At 37.3% G+C, this 22,971-nt stretch overlaps 1 protein-coding gene across 3 annotated transcripts in view; it reads left to right on the forward strand.

Annotated features, from left to right (window-relative positions):
• Positions 1–22,971, forward strand: part of TTC28 (tetratricopeptide repeat domain 28) — a 587,392-nt gene that overhangs the window by 290,216 nt on the left and 274,205 nt on the right. For all 3 annotated transcript variants that reach the window (XM_024120941.3, XM_028480238.2, XM_028480239.2), the window contains 3 exons: positions 8,964–9,111; positions 18,404–18,676; positions 19,575–19,705. In XM_024120941.3, coding sequence (XP_023976709.1) covers positions 8,964–9,111; positions 18,404–18,676; positions 19,575–19,705 — 552 coding nt within the window. The remainder of the gene's footprint in view (positions 1–8,963; positions 9,112–18,403; positions 18,677–19,574; positions 19,706–22,971) is intronic.

The raw sequence follows: 22,971 nt of genomic DNA on the forward strand, positions 1-22,971 counted from the left end.
CCACATTGTTGGCGTCAGTGTTTTTCGTAATTCTCTCTGCCCACCATTATTTTTTTTCCATTTTGCTTCTGGTTTTAGCACTTTCGCCAGGACCAGTCTATATGTGTGAAGGCACGCATGCTCTGTGTTCTGGGGTAGAGGGAGAGTTGGTAGGGCATGGGCACAGAACTCATGCTGAAGCCAGATGATTTCTTGGCGATTGTTCAGAAAATTCCCTGGTTTTCTTCTTGGCATGACTTTACACTCCTCCTATTCCACACCCGTAGAGTGAAGGCACAAGATATGGGCAGTTCAGAACCATTACTCTAGGGGACTTCAAACTTCTTTTGTTGTTTACTTTTAAAGCTTAAAAGGGAAACTCCAGATGATGGTAGACACATCTTATAATTTGACATAGACTTTAACATAACTAGCACTGGGAATTCCTCCAGTGCTAGAAATTGACACCTACTTAGTTATTTAACTCCTGGTTGTCATTTCATCTTTAACTGCTTATCAGATTTCTGGTTTCTTTTCAAAATATGATTTTCCCATAAACTTGTTACTTTAACACTTTTGATATAATTAGTTTAAAACTAATTTTGGGGAAAAAAAGTTGATATGATATGAAACAATTATGATTGAGAGCAGATTTCTTTTAGAAATTGATATTCAATGTACCAAAAGCCATGTTGAAGAGAAAAACAATTCACAGCTGAAGATTTGGTTAGAACATTACGTTTAGGCCATTTGGGCCTCTGACTCTGGGTTGCAAACTAAATAATGGTGTTTTCTAAAATAGCCTTCAATCTCTTGCATGTACTTTCAGCATACAGTAAGACAGACTAGTAAAAAATAGAAGCATAGTTTTCTGGAGGGATAGGAATGATTACTCCCAGCTGAGCAGGTAAAACATTGCTACATGAAGAATGTGTTCTTTGCTGATTCTCAAGGTTTTATTTATTTTTATTTTTAATATAAAGTGTCAGCAAATAGAAGCAAAAGAAAATCCACTTGAAAATGTCAGAAAATAAAAGAAGCATAGCAAATTGTATTGCAGGTAAAAATCCATTTTAGCCAGCAAACAAACAAGTATTGGCTGAGAAGCTTGCTGATGGCTCCTTTTCTTTCTCTTTGATTTAAAGCCTCATGCTTGTAATCTAATTAACATCGAACTGAGTTGCAAGTACAGTGGTCTGTTTAGTTCAATAATAATACATTTATATGAAAGGTTAATGAAATGAATTTTCCTTCCATTCAATTCATTAAAAATTGTTCTACAATCAACGGTTGCTAATGGAATAGAGATTAAATATTCATGTTCATAAATTTTCTGTGTCATTTCTGATTTTCCTTCATTTCTGCCTCCATAGGTTGAATTTTGCAAGTATAAGAATTCCCAAACAAAAAGCTTGATTTAGAGGTTAATTGCACGCCATTAATTCTTTTATCAAAGAGGTAGTGTGGGATAGTGGAAAGAGTTTTTGGCAGCAGGGGCAAGTTTCATAACCACCTCTTTTGTGTAATAGCTGTCATAAGAGCTTCTTGCAGAATATTGTGAGCGTTAGTGATAAACTATGGAAAACAGTTAGTGATAAACTATGGAAAACAACTAACAGAGTAGAGGTTCAACAAATGATAGCTAGAAAGGGTTTTGGAAAATAAAACATCTGTGCACTAAAAGTTATGATAATTTATAGTGGCAAGACTGATATGGTAAGACTGGGCTCTTGTTAATTCTAAAATAGGTGTAAGGCTTTGGCCTCAGAACACCTTGTAGTAATTCTGATAATCAGTGATCAGGGTAAAGTCTCTGAGAGGAAGGACTTTTTCATGTTTCTACAGATAGATTTTTGGTCATCTATTTTTGCCACCTCTTTCTTCTTTTCCACCTAGGCCAAAAGGACTTTATTTAACCTGCATATGATGTTTTTCCCAAATAACAAATTTACTAGATAATTGAAGCCTACCCAATCAACTGCCAAAAGTGTAAACATTTTTTTTAAAGATTTTTTTGATGTGGACCATTTTTAACAATCTTTATTGTATTTGTTACAATATTGCTTCTGTTTTATGTTTTGGTTTTGTTGGCCCTGAGGCATGTGGGATCTTAGCTCCCCGACCAGGGATCGAACTCGCACCCCCTGCATTGGAAGGTGAAGTCTTAACCACTGGACTGCCAGGGAAGTCCCCAAAAGTGTAAACATTTTTAAAAGCAATTTTGATTTAAAATTTCCCTTAAACGTATTACCTACTTTATAGGCTTTTGAAACGAAGTTGCCAAACATAAGTTAACTATTTCCTTAATGACTGAAGGTTATCATTAAGATCATTAATTTTTGTTTTATGCCTAATTTTTGTCAGCCCCTCACCCACTTTACCAAAAGTAATTTCTATTCTGCAAGCTGGTAAAGCAGAGGAGCCACCTGATTAAATAGCAAATGTCAAACTGAGAGTGAATAGTGAGAAATTCACTTCAATTTTTAAAAATGTACCCACTCTACATATATCATATGTGATATCAGTTAGCAATCATTGTTACAACCCTTTGAGGTCATCCTTATCATCCTCTCTGTAAGTGGAAATGGCACATAAATTTGGGTGAAGTTAAGTGCTTTGGCTAAAGGCACACAGCTAAAAAGCAACTGGGATAGGATTCTAATGTCAGCCTTATGAGTCCTTTCTCTTTTGCAACAGCTGCCCTGGGAGTAAGTCGCATAGCTTCAGTTCAAAGCTTTTGTAGTAGTTATTTTTATTTGTTTAGTATATACCCTTTCACTTTGTGTTTGGAAGTTTGTTGTTAAAGGAAGACCAAACTCTAGAGCTGCACTGTCCAATACAGTAGCTACTAGCCAGTTGTGGCTATTTAAATTTAATTAATTAAAATGAAAGGAAATTTAAAATTTAGTTTCTTAGTCACACTAGCCATATTTCAAGTGCTCAATGGCCACATGTGGCTGGCCAGAGGCTAATGTTATTAGTACAGAGAACAGTTCCATCATTGTAGAAAGTTCTATTAATTTCTCCCTTGTTCTAAATGAACATACGTAACAAAATATATTACAAAAATCATTTGTGCTTATGTATCCATATAGATGCCTATTTCATGCGAGACAGTGGAAACTTACTGAGGACATGGGTTCTGTCCCTTCATTTTTATATGTCATATTTTAAGGTGACATAATGTATAATTTGTAATATATTATAAATTTTATAGTGGGTAATATGTGTTTATTTACATTTTACTTGTACGATGGATATGTTTTAAGTAATACAACCAGTCTTATTTTCCTGTATAATGCATTCCTGAAAAAGTATATGAAAGTCAAATATGTGGAATATCAAATATACAAATCTTAAACAAGAGATTGACATGTTCAGTGAGTGGGGAGTGTTAATTCCTAGAGAACTGAAAAATAAAATCTCAAATCATGTCTTTCCTTTTAAGAATCATTTTTTAATATATATATTCTCTAATTTTATCTTTTCCATCAAAAATGAGCATAGTTAGCTGTTCTTTGTTCATCCAGTGATGTTAAAAGCTTTTCTGCTTTTGGCACCTTGTAATCATTTTCATTTTTGACCCAGTTGTGGTTAAATTATAGATTAATGCTGCTGCTTTTTAAAAACTAGAATCAGCATTTCTATTTTCCCAATCTCTGCTCATTTTTAAACAAAATAATAAGGGAAAAGTCAGTAAAATGATTATGTAATTTACAAACATTATTGACAAAGATGGTGATGATGTGGTAGCAGGTGGTATGATTGGATTGGCTAGCAGGTTATAGTTAGAGATATTTATTCTTCAGAAGATGTAAAAAAATTCAAATTCAAACAGTGAAAGACAGGTTAGGAACATTAAAGTATAACATTTAAAAGTACAGATTAAATCAAAGGCAGAGTATTTGGGAATACTTGAACTAAGTAATAGATTGTATTGTATATATAAGTAAACACTTAATTTTTTAAATAATTAATTTATTTATTTTTGGCTGCTTTGGGTCTTTTTTTTTTTGGTACGCAGGCCTCTCACTGTTGTGGCCTCTCCCGCTCCGGACGCGCAGGCTCAGCGGCCGTGGCTCACGGGCCCAGCCGCTCCACAGCATGTGGGATCTTCCCATACCAGGGCACGAACCCATGTCCCCTGCATCGGCAGGCGGACTCTCAACCACTGCGCCACCAGGGAAGCCCTGCTTTGGGTCTTTGTTGCTGCGCATGAGCTTTCTCTAGTTGTGGCGAGCGGGGACTACTCTTTGTTGCGGTGCGCAGGCTTCTCATTGCAGTGGCTTCTCTTGTTGCGGAGCACGGGCTCTAGGCACGCAGGCTTCAGTAGTTGTGGCACGCAGGCTCGGTAGTTGTGGCTCGCGGGCTTTAGAGCACAGCCTCAGTAGTTGTGGCGCACAGGCTTAGTTGCTCCACGACATGTGGGATCTTCCTGGACCAGGGCTGGAACCCGTGTCCCCTGCATTGACAGATGGATTCTTAACCTCTGTGCCACCAAGGAAGTCCTTAATTTTATATATCATTACATATTATATACATTTGTTCTATATTTTATGTTATAAATATACATGTGTACCTATGAGCATAGGAATTTACCTCATTACTCATTTGGGCCATGGGAGAGTAGGAAGTTTAGGTTATTATTCGGTTCAGTGATGATTTAGAATTGTGAGCCTAGTAATAAAATGTTGAAAGAAAAGACTTAAAGGTCCTTCATTGCTTCCAGGGGTACTTGAAGGGTGAATGGCTTACTGTTTCCCATGTTTAGTCTTTGAGTGTTTTTACTTTAACCGTGTCGTAGTCTGTTTGGACTGCAATAACAAAATACCATAGACTGGGTGGCTTAAATAACATTTATTTTTCACAGTTCTGGAGGCTGGGAAGTCCAGGATCAAGGTGATGGCAGATTTGGTGTCTGGTGAGGGCCCACTTCCTGGTTAATAGATGGCTGTCTTCTTGCTGTGCCTGTTCTCATGTGGTAGAAGGGAAGAGGGAGCTCTCTGGGGTCACTTTTATAAGGGCACTAATACCACTCATGACGGCTCCACTCTCATTACCTAATCACTTCCCAAAAGCCCTACCTCCAAATACCATCACACTGGGGATTAGATTTCAACATATTAATTTTGTAGGGACACAAACATTTAGTCTATAGCAAACTCTCTGAGATGAGAAGAATGTCCACTTATTAAAGACCAAATACTAACAATTTTAACAAAAGGGCATAAATACTTTGGTGATTAGTTACATTTTTATTTCTGCTAAAATGTTAACAAACCCTAACTATTAGTAAACAGTTACTGTAGGTAGCAGTCAAGACATTTATAGCTTTTTATATTCTTCCCCTCTAGACTGTGAGCACTTGAGGGTACAAGCCCTGTGGTACACATCACAGTGACTGGTGCTATAGATTTTTAGAGAATGTTAATTGAAGGCAGGATGGAAGGAATGAAAACTTATACTTGTAACCTTCTTGTATTTCTGTTATTTGTGAGATTAAGTAGCATGTGTGGAATAATCACTGAAAGTTCTTTGTGGTGAACAACAAAAAATATATGAATGACTCTGTAACACTTCAAAATCTAGGCATTCCTCCTTTAGTCCAGTGTATTAACTAGCTCCCTATAAGTCTTTTTTTTTTTCCTTTGGCTGCCCTGCATGGCATGTGGCATCTTAGTTGCGTGGCATGTGGAATCTTAGTTCCCCAACCAGGGATCAAACCCATGCCCCTTGCATTGGAAGCGCAGAGTCTTAACCCTAAGTCTTTCTTCTTGGCTAAAGCTTCAGGTTAAAACCATTGTTCTCAGGGTTTAGGTGCTCTCAATAGTCAGTCCATATTGCCTTCCCTTCTCCATCTGCTACATAACCAGTGACCAGAATGTGGGTATATGTGTGGGGAGTGCTGAGGCAGGGGGTATGTTATCTGAGGTTGGCTGGGCACCAAGTGTTCAACGTTTCTTCATAGGCCCCACTTTTCCTTGGTGTGCTGCACATATACTGCCTCTCCTCAGTCCTAAGTGACCCAAATTTGCCCCTTTCTCAGATGACGCTGCTTCCTATGAAACCTGTGATAGTAAGAGAAAAATTAGGTCACATCAATCTTCTTGAAGTTATAGTAAACAGCTGTGAAACTCAGCACTTCTTGACCTTTGCTTTGGAAGAGGCTGGCGCAGAATCCTCTGGGTGGCTGCTACATCTCCCAAGGCCTGTTAGTACCAATTTCTTTTAGTCAGGTGGTTCAGATTTTGTCTGGGGAGCCTTACAGCTCTGAATTTCCCAGTTGCCAGCAGTCTTACATGGAGCAAGGGGGAGGAGTGAATAAAGCAGTGATAGGAATTGGATAATATTATATTGAATATTGAAATATTTTCAATATTTATTGGACTCTCCTTATATTCTCTTAGTCTATAATTATGTTTTCTTGTTATGATTATTTTATCATTAACTAATAATCAAAATAGCTCACTTTATTAAGTATTTACTCTATGTCAGGCACTGTGCTGGATTCTTTTTATTCTATCACAGTAACCCATAATCTAGGTTTTATCATCATCAACCTGAACTCCATAGTGGCATATCTCTCACAGAAGTATAGATAACTAATTTTTATTCAACAGCTATTCATACATGCAATTAATATTACATGGGAGTAAGTTGGGAAAGCCCCACTTTGTAAATTAGGTGCAGGGATATGTCAGAGCTTGACTCATTATGCTATCTTGACAAGAATGCAACTCTAAGCTTTTAACTGAGAAAATCTTATAAAGTTGGGCTGGGGATTCTGGACGGACATAAGGGAGGATCAAGGGAGACCTTGGAGCCTTCTCACCTATATCTCTTTTCAAAATCTTCTGAAGAAAGGAAGCCGAGACTATGGGCAGCATGATCCAGTCATACCTTTTTTCATCTAATTTATGAGTGTCCTAAGAAAACAAAACATGCATGCCCTTCTTTAACTCCTTTGTGTATTTGACACCATAACTTGCCATTAACGCTGAACTTTGCCTACCTACTAGGGAGTGGACACATGGGGAGTGGATGTCATACTTTTCGGTGATTTCATTTGGCAGATAGGAAAATCAGTTATTTTCTCAGTGAAGTAATGAACGATAATGCTTTGCTTTAAACATGCAAGAAATTATCAAAATTCATTGAGACTAAATTTTTGTGTTTTTTCTCCAGTTTTATTGAGATTTAATTGACTTACAGCACTGTATTAGTTTCAGGTGTACAGCATAATGATTTGACTTACATATACTGTGAAATGATTACCACAGTAGATTTTTGTGTTTCTTAAAATATATACCTGAAATCTTTACTACAGACACATTTTGTCTCTCTCCATAAATAATAGAGTTTACAGATATTTGGTGTGTATGTGTATATATATATATATATATATATACACACACACACACACACACACACACATATAAATACATTTTTAAAGTTTAGCTTTAATATAGAATTTATAGAATTATGTAAACTTTAGTTAATTTTAGTTGGAATGTGGTACATATTGCCTCTTGGATTATAGAAATCACCTAAAATGTGAAATGAAAAGGGTGGTGAAAAATGTGTATAAAGACATTAAAGATTAAAAAGTGGCTGAGTCCAGTGAAAGGAAGTGATCTTATCAATTAGTAATGAAAGTGCATTTACAGGTTATTGTCTTACTGGAGTCTGAGTTTTAACAGCTGCTAGTAGTTTAAACTAATAGAAGTCTGAATAGCCCGTAATAATTTGAGTATTCATTCTGTTTATGGATTGTTTCTTAATAGAAACACTGAATAGTATTGCCTATATTACATTACCTCAAAGTGTAGTTACAAAAATGAAATAAGTAAATATATTTTGTAAACATGAAAGGTGCTCTCTTTCACTCTGTATGTGTGCGTAATATAAAATTATAAAATTATGTATTAAATTTATTGAGTAGTAGTTTTAGAAGTTGTTTGAAACTTCATTTATATTCCATGCATACAATTTGTTAGAATTGCAAAGTATACTGGACTGAAAAAGTTACATTGTGTTACAAACATAGAGTATTGTAAAAGTATTTAAGCTAAATAGGAGGCCAAGTATTTTAGAAGCAGATGTCATATACGCAGTGAATGCATTAATAATATGTCAGTTTTGTGTGTTATTTAATCAGGTACAAGGTCCTTTGCTGGTTAAATACTGGTAACACATTGATCATTTACTTGTTTTTACTCTGTGTTCAAAAACAAACTACACATTCTTAAGATCATTCTGAAGTTTAAATATTTTATTAATTTTCTGGCCCTTTCTGCAATTAGCTGGAGGGAGGGTTATTTCCTTATATTCACAGTTGATAATACTAGTTTTTTTAACCAATCCAATTAAACAATACAAAGGACAGCAATCTTATTCTGTTTCTAAGCAAAGCACACGTATTTTTAATAACAGTTTTAAAATATTATGTCTGAAACACCACATTAAATGTAACTATGTTGTGTTACTCATTATTACAGTTATCTTAATACTAATCACATATTGATTTATCCCTTTAATTAATGAGGAGAAGTATAAAAGAAGTGGAATTTGAATATCTCTCATTTGTCTTGCGCTATACCAGATACTTTGGTGAGATGTAAAGAAATCTCCAAACCCCTGTCCTTGAGGAGCTTATGCTATTAAAGTTGGGATAAAAGATTTTAAAAATCATCAAAAAAAAGCAAAAGTACTATGTGAATAAATACCAAAGAATTTGATAAAATCAATGTGTTCTAGAAGGGAAAAAATGAAAGTTTTAAACGTAATTTGCCTGAAAGAAGTATGCTTACATTTTATGAAGTTCAGAGAAATCAGATTTGATTATAAACACTTTACTAGGTTTTTGAACCAGGATCACCTCAATTTTAGTTCTGCCGACCTGTTGTTCTAATCAAGAATCCTCATCAGCCTTGGTGGAGCATTGTGTATAAGTCAAACATGCATTAACTTTTCTTTATTTCCAGGCATACTTCCGACAGGGTGTTGCCCTCCAGTACCTTGGACGTCATGCCGATGCCCTGGCAGCCTTTGCATCTGGGCTGGCTCAGGACCCCAAGAGTCTCCAGCTTCTGGTGGGGATGGTAGAAGCAGCCATGAAATCTCCCATGAGAGGTAAATATGATGAAAGTATTTGGTCCAACACTAATTTACATTAGAACATTTCTAGCCTTTGAAGACTTTAGACTCAGGCATTGAGAATGGATAAGTTATGAAATTAGCTAAGATTGGATATTTTAGACCAAGGAAGACCAGGAATCACTGTCAATAGGTGACATTAATAAGGCACAATGGGATGGTGGTAAGGCCACTGGCCTGGAAGTTTGTGGACCTAGATTATATTTTTGAATTTTTTGTTAACTAACTGTATGACTGGGTAAATGAATCAAATTCTCTGGATTTTAGGGTTACATAAGGAATCCTTATGTTTTTTGTAGTTCTAAGATTTTGTATCTCTAAACCAAAACACCTCTACTAGTAAGTTGATCTGCTCGGTTGGACCAATATGCCATCTAGAAATAAACAGATAAGAGAAGACATTAAACATTTCATGAGAGGAAATATAGATCTAACTGTAGGCTATGTCTAACATTTTTCAGAGGAGCATTAAAAGATTATGTTGACTTGAGAGAGAAACATGGTAGATACATGGTTTTCTCCTATACTACTTCTGTATTATACCAATTGGTATTCTGGGACAACAGTAGATTGAAAATAGTACTGTGGAGGTTGGAGGAGTTCTAAGGCTCAAATCAGATTGGCTTCCCTTTGAGAAACATTGATTTTTGAGGAAGGAGTTCTTGGGAAGATAGGGTTGAAAGTGTACACCAGTTGTCATCTTTGCAAAGTGATGGAGACACTAAGGCAGGTTGATGGCAAATAGTAGACAGCTAATGACGTTGCACACTAATTAGGTATGTCAAGCAGAACTCTATTTTTGTTTCTGAAATGGTACGTTTTTGAATTAACCTAAAAATTTTGGTGGCAGTAGTATCATTAGGTAATTTATTTAGTTTTGAAAATGTTTGCAGCATTAGATAATTTTAATATACAGGCTAGTATGGTACTTGGCTCAAAATATGTGCTAAGTAAAAGTTTGATTAAATGGTACTCGTATGGCCTCTGAGCAATTCATAGCTATAAAAAAATACTTTCCTGAAAGCGAAGATTTCATGTTCTAGGAAAAAAAGTGGAAAGGAAGCCTCTCTTCATGCGATTTTATAACCCCATACAAAGCTGAGTCGTTGCTGCAGGAACCTAATGGCTTCTCCCACTGGGGGACCTGCTGTTAATAAACTCTGACTTAAAGCAGATGTACTTTGGAGCTCCATGACTTGAGAGGGGGAGGGGGAATGGACAACAAAAAAAAATCAATCTGTCTCTCCTTTCCATTTTTCTAGTATTTTCTCATTCTCTCCCTATATCCCTCTGCAAGTAATTTACATGGAACATTTTTTATTTAGTTCATGAAGATATCCCTTCTTTATTCTGAGGTATTTCTGCTGCTGCCTTAGTATACTGGAGTGAATGTGTTGAGATCAGCAGAATCATACTTACCATTTTGCCTTTGAAGCAATTTGTTTAGATAAATATAAGAAAATCTTCTCTACACTGCAAGAAATAGCTCAGTGCTTCTTTCAGCCTTAGGGTTTTCTGTGCCATGTTCTTTCCCATCTTATACTGAGTGACCTAAGGGCGACCCTGGAGAAAGCTGCATCTTACAGGTGCCTGGAGCACTTTAATATTTTCTTCTCTTTCCTTAAAGCAATTTAACTTATTTATTTTTGGTATTGCCTTTACCACTGTAGCTATTCCAGGTGGGCTTTTCTCATCAACATTTTATAGAAAGACTGTTGCTTTGCACAATGTTGTTCTGTGCATCATTTAACATCTTAATGACCTCTCTTTTTGTCATATGGTTATAATTCACAAAATCTGTCATCATTTGCTGCCCATTTTTTACCCACTGTTTATTTTAGCCTCCTGCAGCATTCTCAGTTTCTGCCATTGTTGCATAACTGTGCAGTCCAGGACACTTTACATGTAGGTCTGATCTGTTGTCAGTTGTTTTTGTTTTGAAATTCTGAAATGCAATAGGGAAGCTCCCTCGTCCAGTGCTTCTGTAAGCAAACAAAGCTCCCACGATGTGCACAGCGTTCCTGTGGTTTGGCCTTTTGGGGACGTTTCAAGATTTTTTTTAAAGATAGGGCTAATCTATAGTAATATACTCTTGTTCCCAAGTAAATATATTAATCCACTTTGGAACTTACTTGATTTTTAAAATATTGTTGTTGCCTATATTGCTAACTGCATTAAGTCTTTTTTACTTTACTTTTGTGGTTTCATTCATGCTCACCAACCAGATATCAGATAATCTACTTTTCCTGTAGATATATTTACATCACTATATGTAATGTTTTTCCCTTAAATCATTTATGTAAATGTACAAATAAGTATTAATATAAAATGAGACTCTTTCATGACCCTCAAATTATCCTTTTTCTATTTTCCATTTCTCCTTTTTAGATAGTCTTTCAGCAATTTCAGTTCATTGTATCTTATAAATGTTTATGTAAATTTGGATGGTGTAGCATAGTACTACTGCCAACTGCAGATTTAATAATGTAATTACAAAGTGAGATTGTGTTTACCTTTATTTGTTCCTCTAAAGACGCTAGGGCTGCTTCTTGCTGAGGGTTCTCTTGTGTATATTTTCTCTCCTCTTGTTAATTTGGTAATCTAAAGACTATTACATTTATGGGATATCACCTGTTGTGGTGTTTCTACCAGCTTCAGAGGATCCAGGAAGCTGATTTTATGAAGTACTGGTAGAAAATGGCTCGAATGTATAAGCTTTTCTCTCAGAGTCAAATTGGGGCTCACCTTTTATTTACCTGATTGTCCACCCTTGGTAACTCTTTCCCTCTGATTCTCTTTTAAGTGGCAGTCACTTTGCACAGAGGGCCTGTTTCTGAAATGTTATGTTAAAAAAAAAACTGACTTTTCCCCCAAAGGTTGGACTCTAATTCCAGTACTGCCATTTGCTATCCCCTTGACTGAGCAAGGTTGCTTCCTTTCTCTGCATGTCAGTTCTTATCTGTAAAAGGGGTGTGATAATAAGTACTTCCTAATATTGGTTTTTAAAAATATTTATTTATTTATTTGGCTGCATTGGGTCTTAGTTGTGGCACACGGGATATTCGTTGTGGCATGCAGGCTCTTCGTTGCAGCACGCAGGCTTCTATAGTTGCGGCGTGTGGGATTCTCTCTAGTTGTGGTACACGGTCTCCAGAGTGCCCGGGCTCAGTAGTTGCGGCGCATGGGCTTAGTTGCCCTGTGGCATGCGGGGATCTTAGTTCTCCAACCAGGGATTGGACCCGCGTCCCCTGCGTTGGAAGGCGGATTCTTAACCACTGGACCACCAGGGAAGTCCCCTAATAATTGTTTTGAGAATCAAGCCTTGGCATGTAAAGGCAGGCCCCTTTAGGACAGTTTCCCTGTGCAGTGTGATGCCCTTCCTCTCTCTGTGGAGAGAAGTAGCAGCAGTGGTAAGCTTGCTCTTGTATTTGTGTTGTGGGTGTGGAACAAACACTGCACAGCACACATGGTCCTTTTGCTGAGCGCTTGGTGCCTGGAAAAACTGCGTTTCTCCTGAGCACTGGTGTATTTTTATCTAAAAGGTCTGGGAATTATCTGAAGTGATCCTTTATTCTTTTGCTTTATCCTCTGTGAAGTGTTAGAGCCTAGTGTCCTGGCCACCTTTAGGAAGTGTGCCAGGGCTTATAGTCTCTAAGCTGAGTTTTCCTTACTTTATTTTCCACTCACTCTGACTTCTGTGTTTTCCACCTTATTTCTATAGAAGGCCTTTGAATCCTTTTGTAATGAAGTAGGATATAAATAAATTCACAAATGAACCCAGGAAAATATGAAGTGGCTTAGACAAAGAGCTAAACATGTCAGTTTTAATTTTCTTTTTTTGGGGGGAGGGTTGTTTTCCTTTTAGTGTGAACCAAAAGTTGTTTGTTTTTTTTTTCCATTTGTGGTAAAATGTACATAACATAAAATTGACCATTTTTAGTTATGCAATTCAGTGGTATTAAGTATATTTACAGTGTTGTGCACCCATCACTGCCATCTGTCTCCAGAACTTTTTCATCTTCCCAAATTGACACTTTGTACCCATGAAACAATAATTCCTCATCTTCCCCCACAGCCCCAGCTCCTGGCAACTACCAGGGTACCTCATATAAGTGGAGTCATACAATATTTGTCCTTTTGTGACAAGCCCATTGGGTTTTAATTTAGTTTCCCCTATAAGGAATTAGCCTAAGAAAAGGTGAAAATTAAAATTAAGTAGATATTATGAACCTTACCTCTAAATTTTTGTTTTGGGGCTATACTTTACTCTCATTATACTTTGCTTACCTTCTTACCTTGTCAGTAGTTGCTGTTCTCTCTTTGGATCCCTGTTTTGGAGATTCATTCCAGAATTGTTTCTCCCAGTCTTCTGAGTTTGCAGTACAGTGTTATATTATATCCAGTAATAATTGGTAGTGGTATCACCAGGTTTTTAGGAAAGTTGAAGCTTTTTAATCATGTATGCTAATTAAATATTATAAGGATAACTTGGAAGGCTCCAGAACGTCTTCATAGTACCTGAGACAGATTGAAGTCTGTAAAAATTTTAGTTACCTTGAAGGTGATTCATAGGAGACAGTAGAGTATCATTACTTTGGAATAAGGCATTGTGCCTATTAATGCATTTATTCCTCAAATTCTGTAAATTTTTAAATTCTAAATATGTCTGAAATTTATCCCTTGCTGTCCATCTGTTTTGTCATTGCAAATACAGGACTTTTTCTCTAACTGGTTTTCCTGCCTTTTATCTCTTCCAAACCAGTCCATGCTTTGCTTCCCTTCCAGAATGAACTTTCTAAAGTGTAAGTCTGATCTGTCATTCTCTTATTCATAATTCTGCATTTTCCCCATTGCCTACAGGATAAAGGCCAATTACCTTAGTATAAAAGATCTTGCTTCTCTTTTATTCTCATTACCAATATATTCCCAGCTAAAACTGCCTGCAGTTCCTGGAAAACACTGGTTTCTCATAGCTCTGATTTCTATTCAGATGTCATTACCTCTGGAAAACATTCCTAGACCTACCTGAGTAGGGCTAGCACCTTTCTCCTCTGTGGTCCCGTAGCACATCCTACCAATGCTGAGAAATCTGGATTGAAAGTTGTGTCATTATTTTATATATTACTAAGAAAAAAGAAAATGCTGATAAGTAAATGATGACACATTTCTTTCTTATCACTTAACTTTTTATTTTATATAAACTGAAAGAATTCTTTTAGCTCGATTTAGACATAGAAATAACCAACCATTGTGAGGCACCATTGAGTTCATGGACATTAAATCTCAAATTCAGAGATGTTAATATGTGAATAAATGTGCAGAACTGATGAAATAAATATAGTATATCTTTTAGCTGAGTGTGATTATTTGTTTATTATTAGCCTCTACTACATTCTTACAAGGTTTTCAAGTGTCAGGAAATGTGACTTTGTTTATCTTAAATTCTTAAAGCCTTTACATTTTGAAAGCACGTAACTGGTGTTCAATGATTGTTGCAAAGTGCCTTTACATTCTTATGAAGTTGTTTTGACATTGGATATTTTATATATTATGCATGATTTCTATAAAGAAAAACATCTTTACATCTACAGGCTGCCAAAACTCTGTTCCATCTAGCCTGAGAAAATCACCCAATTAGTCCTTTTGCTAACAGCCTAAGTTTACTGTAGAATAGGAATTAGAATCATAGAATAGTATAGTTGGGAAGAATCTTATAGATCACCTAATCCAGCCTGTACAGTTTTTTTTTCTTTTTTTTTGAATTTTTGAATTTTATTTTATTTATTTTTTATACAGCACGTTCTTATTAGTTATCTATTTTATATATGTTAGTGTATACATGTCAATCCCAATCTCCCAATTCATCACACCACCACCACCACCACCCCCTGCCACTCTCCCTCCTTGGTGTCCATACATTTGTGCTCTACATCTGTGTCTCTATTTCTGCCCTGCAGACCGGTTCATCTGTACCATTTTTCTAGGTTCCACATATGTGTGTTAATATACGATATTTGTTTTTCTCTTTCTGACTTACTTCACTCTGCAACCTATACAATTTTTATACATTAAAAAAAACTTATCTTACCACTTTTATTTATCAAATGAGCGTACAACTGCTAACCACACCTTCTGATTAGTGAGTATGGACAAATGAGACGTAATTACAGCCCAAAGCAGAGAAGTTTGACATTAAAATTTTTTAAATTTACGTCAAGTGAAATGGACTTTTTGTGTAAATATCTCTACACATGCATAGATGCAAACATAGATACATTTACATGTATATACACATATGTATTTAATATTGACATATACTTATCTATAACGTGTATAGATTTATGTAACCATCACCACAATCATAATTGTGATACATTTGACAAAGTGAGGAAACTGAGGTTATGTGGCTTTGAAATCCAGGTCTCTTTATCCTTCGCTCAGTATTTTGTGTTATTCCACGTCAGCTTCCTTCCCCATAAATATTCTCTGGGCCATTCAAGCTGCCCTGTTCATCATTCCTTTTCATTCCATGTACCTATCTTTCATTCCATGCACCTTTGTTTAGGACAAACCTTCTGCCTAAAATACCCTCTACTCACAGAAAAAAGTACAAAGACTTGTCTAAGTCCTACCCTTTCTTTAAGAAATCAGGTTCTGTTTTTATGAAGCTTTCTGATTACCCTTGATAATCATTCCCTTTTCCAAACTCTTATAACATATACTGTATTTGTGCTTGCATTATAATTTATCTTTTAATATATGTATAGTCTCTTCCCTATATACTACAAATGGAAATTTGATCTTTTACCTCCTAATCCTTCTGTTTCGTTTTTATTCAGTAAAAATTTGTACAAATGAAGATTTCCTTTTCTTTTGAAAATCTTCCAGGTATTTCCCTTGGTCCTCTAACTGTGGCAATGTTCTCTCTTCTTTCTACTATTGTGTAGTTTTAGAGGCTCTATTGGATGGCTCTTTTTTTGAACTTAGCCACGGTTGCAATGGTTAAAAAAATCACCAGCTGAAAAGTAGAATCTTTGCTGGCCATCAGTCATTTTTTGACATCTGTGTCTGAGCACTCTTCCTGTGTTTTGGGAACTCCCTGTCTTTTACTTCTGCCTCCTTGCCTTCCACTATAAAAGTTGAAAACATCAGATCCTAATTTTTGCATCCTCTGCAGCTGGGACTCCACCTTTGAATTAGGAGCTAAAGGCTGAAAGAAGAAAGGATATACAGAATTTGTTCCAGTGGTGGCAGGTGGCAATAGTGACATCCGTTTTCCAAGGGTGGCATTTAGTAGTGGTGGAGGCAGAATTACAAGCTGCAGTGTCCTGTATTTACTTGCAGTGGTGGTGTTGCCTTTACCAGGAAGCTTTTGTGACATGATTTTGACCGTGGGTCTGGAGGCCTGGTTTTCCACTCTTCCCAGTAGCCACTCAGTGCATTTCTTCTCTGCGTAAAATCAGCTGGAATTGACTTCTTGTGTGAACAAGAATTTTGCCTGGTATGGTATCAGAGAGCCTAGACTTAGAGCCCCGCAATAGGTTCTTGTCTTGGCTTTGTCCCAAGCTATCTGACCTTGCGTAAATACTCAATACTTAAATATTCAGATTCTTCATTTCTAAAATAACGGTGTCGGGCTTCCCTGGTGGTGCAGTGGTTAAGAATATGCCTGCCAATGCAGGGGACACGGGTTTGAGCCCTGGTCTGGTAAGATCCCACATGCCGTGGAGCAACTAAGCCTGTGCACCACAGCTACTGGGCCTGCGCTCTAGAGCCCGTGAGCCACAACTACTGAGACCACGCACCACAACTACTGAAGCCCGCATGCCTAGAGCCTGTGCTCCGCAGCAAGAGAAGCCACCACAGTGAGAAGCCCTCACACCACAACAAAGAGTAGCCCCCACTCGCCACAACTAGAGAAAGCCCACGCACAGCAACGAAAACCCAACACAGCCAAAATAAATAAATAAATAAAAATAAATAAATTTAGTAAATAAATAAAATAAGGGTGTTTTCAAGGTCTTTTCAGCTCTAAAATTCTGTTATTTTTGCTTCTGCTAATTGGCCAGTGGGATGCAAATGTGTGATCATCACTGGCTGCCAAATCCATCAGTGGGTACCACCAAAATTCTGCTCACAGTTATTTCAGTATGGCATTGTTCTTTTCCTGTTCTAGCAATTCCTGGGTTCTTGTGCCTGTATTTAACCCTATTGGTTAGCAAGCGTTTACTGGTACTGTGTACTGCTTGCATCTTGATAGGTGTAAAAATGTTCTTTGTTCTCTGTTTAGTGATCTGATTGAAGGGAAAAATGCTTTAGGCACCAGTAGGTTTCGAGGTTTCTGTGGTAATGTTGATTCAGATGAGAGCTCCTTAGTGGCAAGTGGAGATTTGAAGTCATAAATTGTAAAAATTACATTTTAATGCAGTACTGTTGGCTGAGAGATTCACAGTTTAAAGAGACCAACCTTTCAATAGTTTTTTTTTTTTCACATAGGCACAGTGGAACAACTAATGTGAAACACTTTTTCAGGAAAGTGAACAACAAAAGTGTTACAAGTGCTACCTCATTGTAAGGTTATAGTCATGAGCTCTGCAACAATCTTTAAAAAAAAAAAAGAAGAGGAGGAAGAAGGAGCTTAGAGGTCATCCACTTTGAAACCTAGCTTCAAATGGAAGGAATCTCCCTGGGGCTTCCTGACCCCTAATCTGTGTCCTTTCCACAACAGGAAAATAAAATGAGATAAACATTAATTTTGCCTTTCATCTTACCTTAGTAAACTCAGACAATTTCTTTTTTCTTCTTGATATGCACAGAAACCAAAAATTTCATGTGATTTGCTTTATTGTGATATTTGCTCTGTTGCAGTGGTCTGGAAGCAGACCCACAGCATCTCTGAGGTCTGCCTGTATATAGTAGGGGTGGGACTTGAGTGATGTGCCTGTGATATTTTGAGAGGGCAGGAGGTCAGAGAAGGGAGAACCATTCAGGGAAAGTGGTGGGTCCTGATCAAAGAAAGACCAGAAGAGAGGACGAGTGTGGGGTATGCATGTGAAAGTGATGTAAGGAAATTACTGGAAAGACATTGGTGTTACCCAGTTGTGTGAATGAGTGGACAGTGAGGGTGGTGCTAGATTGAAAGGTTGAAGAGTTTGTACCTAAAACAGGCCATAAAAAGGTATGTTAAACATTTGTTTCTAGAGCGTATTGGAAAAGATTGTTTTGTGTATAAGCCTACATTCTCTTATTTTCTTTTGCTTTTCTTCAGACTCCCTCGAGCCCACTTATCAACAGCTTCAGAAAATGAAACTGGACAAGAGTCCCTTTGTGGTCGTGTCTGTGGTTGGGCAAGAACTCCTGACAGCTGGCCATCACGGGGCCTCTGTGGTTGTCTTAGAAGCCGCTCTGAAGATTGGCACCTGCAGCCTCAAACTGAGAGGTTCCGTTTTCTCTGCGCTGAGCAGTGCTTACTGGTCTCTCGGAAACACAGAGAAGAGCACTGGATACATGCAGCAGGACTTGGATGTAGCCAAGACCTTAGGTAGAGTTATGCTTTTCTCCTTTATTTCAGTACAGAAAGGAAATGAAGAAAGCTGATTAACCTGACGTGAATGGGAGTAATATGTGCAATGAAAAGTGATTGTACCTCGGGAACATTCTCTGTTTTAGAGTACTTAAGTCTTTAGGGCTTTTCATTTAACAAGGTATCAAGCTCCCAAAAGGCCAAAAGATATGGATTAACATATTCATTGCCTCCTCAGAGATACGGGCTCACAGATTTAATATCTCAAATGATAGATTTGTGGGTGAATCTTTCACCTTAATTTTCATTTTTGCCTACATTAGAATGCACCATCATTTTGTTGGAGGAAATAGTGCAGTGCAGTGGTTAAGACTGTGGACTATGGAGCCAGACTGCTGAGTTTAGAATCCTGGCTCTGCCACTTAACTAGCTGTGTGACCTTCGGCAAGTTGCCTAATCTCTGTGCTGCTGTTTCCTCATGTAAAAAAAAATGTGGTTTATGATAATCATCTCAGTGATTATTCACGGACTTGCAGGATTGCAGTAAGAGAAGAGATACGGTGAGTCTACCATCAGCATACTTGTAAAGAAGCAACATATTATGGTTGGTGTGGAGTAAAGTGACTGAACCAACAAGCTGATGGTTGTTCAGAAACAAAGCAATGACCTCTCATTTCCAGAACACTTATGTCCCTGACTGCAGTTGTATGTTATAACATCAATAACACTTGTCCAGAGATTTAACTTCTAGGACCATAACTTCCCACATAGAGTCTTTTAGAAGAAGAAAAGAAAGCAAGTGAAATCTTAGCTAGTAAATCTGTGGCTGTTGAATTAAGATGGCCATTATATATTATAAATAATGCTGTAACTTAGATAAATTTTATCTTTTTTTTTTTTTTTAAACCCAATTCAGGTGACCAGACAGGAGAATGCCGAGCTCATGGGAATCTGGGCTCTGCATTCTTCTCCAAAGGAAATTACCGGGAGGCTCTCACTAACCACAGGCATCAGTTGGTGCTTGCCATGAAACTCAAGGATCGAGAGGTAGGAAGTTTACCTGCAGACCAAAACCAGTGTTTTTGAAACATGGGGTCTTTTTTTGCTGCTCAAAATGTTTTAGGTATCTTAAAATATTACTTTCAGGAGTTGATAGTCATTGCTTCTAACTTTCATCAACAACGAGGTGTTGAACATCTATCACATACAGGACTTGGGGATGTAGAGGTAAATGAGACGTGGTCTCTGACCTCAGGATCTAACAGCTTGGTCAGATACATTTTTCTTATTCTCTTCAAATGTGCTATGGATGTATGTAAAATTAGCAAAAAGCTATATCATTATGATATATTCATTAAATTAAAGAAGCACACATTATGCTTTATCTGAGATGGAGTATTATTGCTGTGAATCCTTCACATTGTTTCTTTGGTGGATTTTTAACTCTGGTGGTAGAAGCATGTTAAGTCTCACTGAGAGACCTGAATCGTAACGATAGAGAAATATCATCCTAGTCTTTTCTAGATAAATGAAATATTCTCAGAAATTTGATATCCAGTAGATGCAACATGATGGTGCCTGCAGAGTGGAGAGAGGGTGGGGTTTGGTAGGAGACAGACCCAGATTTGAATCCCTGCTTTAGTTCTTCCTGGCTCGGGGATCTTGGGGAAGTTATTATTTAACTTCTCTTTGCCTCTTATTTCTTATTCAGAAAATGACGATTCTGTTTATTCCATACACAGTTATGATAGGATTATAAATAATACATGTAAAGTACCTAACGTGGTACCTGGAATTCCGTAAATGGTAGTAGTAATATAATATTATAAATAAGAATGAAGTTAATAGCAGAGGCAACAATAAATTTATGAATTAATCTATGTGTTGGGAAATATGTTTAGTTACATTTACATCTCAGAATGTCACTGTAGGACGTTATGGAGATTAACTATATTATTTAAATGACCCAGCATCTTCATGTCTCTAGAACACAGTCAGGCACTAGAAAGGAATTGGGGAAAAAAAAAACTTTTACTTCAGTGGCATGCTGGAATCTCCCTTTGCGAAAGCTGGACTCCTAGAAAGACTCTCTCATCCATGGGGATCAGAAAATAGCCTTTGAAAGCTCCAAGGGCGGTGAATTTTTGGCAATTTTATTCTCAAGAGAGTTGCCTAAACACTTTTTTCTTTACCTATTTACTCTTAGTTTACAAACATTTCTTATAAGCCAGATTATCTGATTTCTTGATGTTAAGAGAATGAAAAGAGGGCTCAGATTTCTAGAGGCAGATATACTGATGGCATTAAGAAGTGAGAGCCAGGTTTAAGAACTAAAACAGCATCAGTATCTAGATAGAACCATTTAGTGTAGGGACAGATAGCTATAAATATGTCAAGAGCTGAATTTATACCCCATTTTCCTTACCTTTGAGGTGTATATATTAGCTCGATTACTGGATAAGCTAGAAAGACTTTTAATTAGGGACATAGGGTTGTGATAGGTATTAAAAAGGAGAACACTCAATTGCTGCCAAGATTCTGGAATTCCAGAGGAAACAGAGACTGATATAGACCTGAGGAAGCTTTGTGAAACAGGTAGAAATCAAGTTGGCCCCCAAGTGAGATGTAGAAATTGCCATATGGGGTTCTAAAACCTGGTCAGCAGATAAGTCATGTTTTGCTGAGTGATAAGATAGTTTATTCCTTTAGCAAAGAACAGATATTTTCCACCATCCTATTATATATATTATATATATAGTCACAGATTCTTGGTTTCTTTTAAAATTGAGTTTTGAACTTTATTTATTTATTTATTTATTTTTGCTGCGTTGGGTCTTCGTTGCTGCACAAAGGCTTTCTGTAGCTGCGGCAAGTGGGGACTACTCTTCATTGCGGTGCTCGGGCTTCTCATTGCGGTGACGTCTCTTGTTGTGGAGCATGGGCTCTAGGTGCACAGGATCTTCCGGGTCCAGGGCTCGAACCCACGTCCCCTGCATTGGCAGGCGGATTCTTAGCCACTGCGCCACCAGGGAAGTCCCCATTGTTTTCTTAAAAGGTGATATTTATTAGTTTTATCTAATTACATAAGAAATACATGAAAATAACCAACTGTAAGCTTACCATCCTATTAATATTTTGGGTATAATATTTTGATCATATATGCAGTTATAATTGTTCATATGTATTCACACAACAATTGAAATCCGGTTATATACTGTTTTAACTTGTTTTTTCATTAATATTTTCCACTTATTTTTTTTTAACATCTTTATTGGAGTATAATTGCTTTACACTGTTGTGTTAGTTTCTGCTGTATAAGAAAGTGAATGCGCTATATGCATATGTATATCCCCATATCCCCTCCCTCTTGCATCTCCCTCCCACCCTCCTTATCCCACCCTTCTAGGTGGTCGCAAAGCTCCAAGCTGATCTCCCTGTGCCATGCAGCTGCTTCCCACTAGCTATCTATTTTACATTTGGTAGTGTATGTACGCTACTCTCTCACTTCGTCCCAGCTTACCCTTCCCCCTCCCTGTGTCCTCAAGTCCATTCTCTACGTCTGTGTCTTTATTCCTGTCCTGCCCCTAGGTTCACCTTTTTTTTTTCTTTTTTAGATTCCATATATATGTGTTAGCATATGGTATTTATCTCTTTCTGATTTACTTCACTCTGTATGACAGACTCTAGGTCCATCCACCTCACTACAAATAACTCAATTTCGTTTCTTTTTATGGCTGAGTAATATTCTATTGTATATATGTGCCACATTTTCTTTATCCATTCATCTGTCGATGGACACTTAGGTTGCTTCCATGTCCTGGCTATTGTAAATAGTGCTGCAATGAACATTGTGGGACATTACTCTTTTTGAATTATGGTTTTCTCAGGGCATATGCCCAGTAGTGGGATTGCTGGGTCATACGGTAGTTCTATTTCTAGTTTTTTAAGGAACCTCCACACTATTCTCCATAGTGACTGTATCAATTTACATTCCCACCAACAGTGCAAGAGGGTTCCCTTTTCTCCACACCTTCTCCAGCATTTATTGTTTGTGGATTTTTATTTATTTTTATTTATTTTTATTTTTTAACTTCTTTACTAGAATATAATTGCTTTACAATGGTGTGTCAGTTTCTGCTTTATAACAAAGTGAATCAGTTTTACATATACATATGTCCCCATATCCCTTCCCTCTTGCATCTCCCTCCCTCCCACCCTCCCTATCACAACCCTCTAGGTGGTCACAAAGCACTGAGCTGATTTCCCTGTGCTATGCGGCTGCTTCCCACTAGCTGTCTGTTTTACGTTTGGTA

This window comes from Physeter macrocephalus, chromosome 19, assembly GCF_002837175.3.
Source record: "Physeter macrocephalus isolate SW-GA chromosome 19, ASM283717v5, whole genome shotgun sequence".
In the NCBI taxonomy this organism is placed as follows: domain Eukaryota; kingdom Metazoa; phylum Chordata; class Mammalia; order Artiodactyla; family Physeteridae; genus Physeter; species Physeter macrocephalus.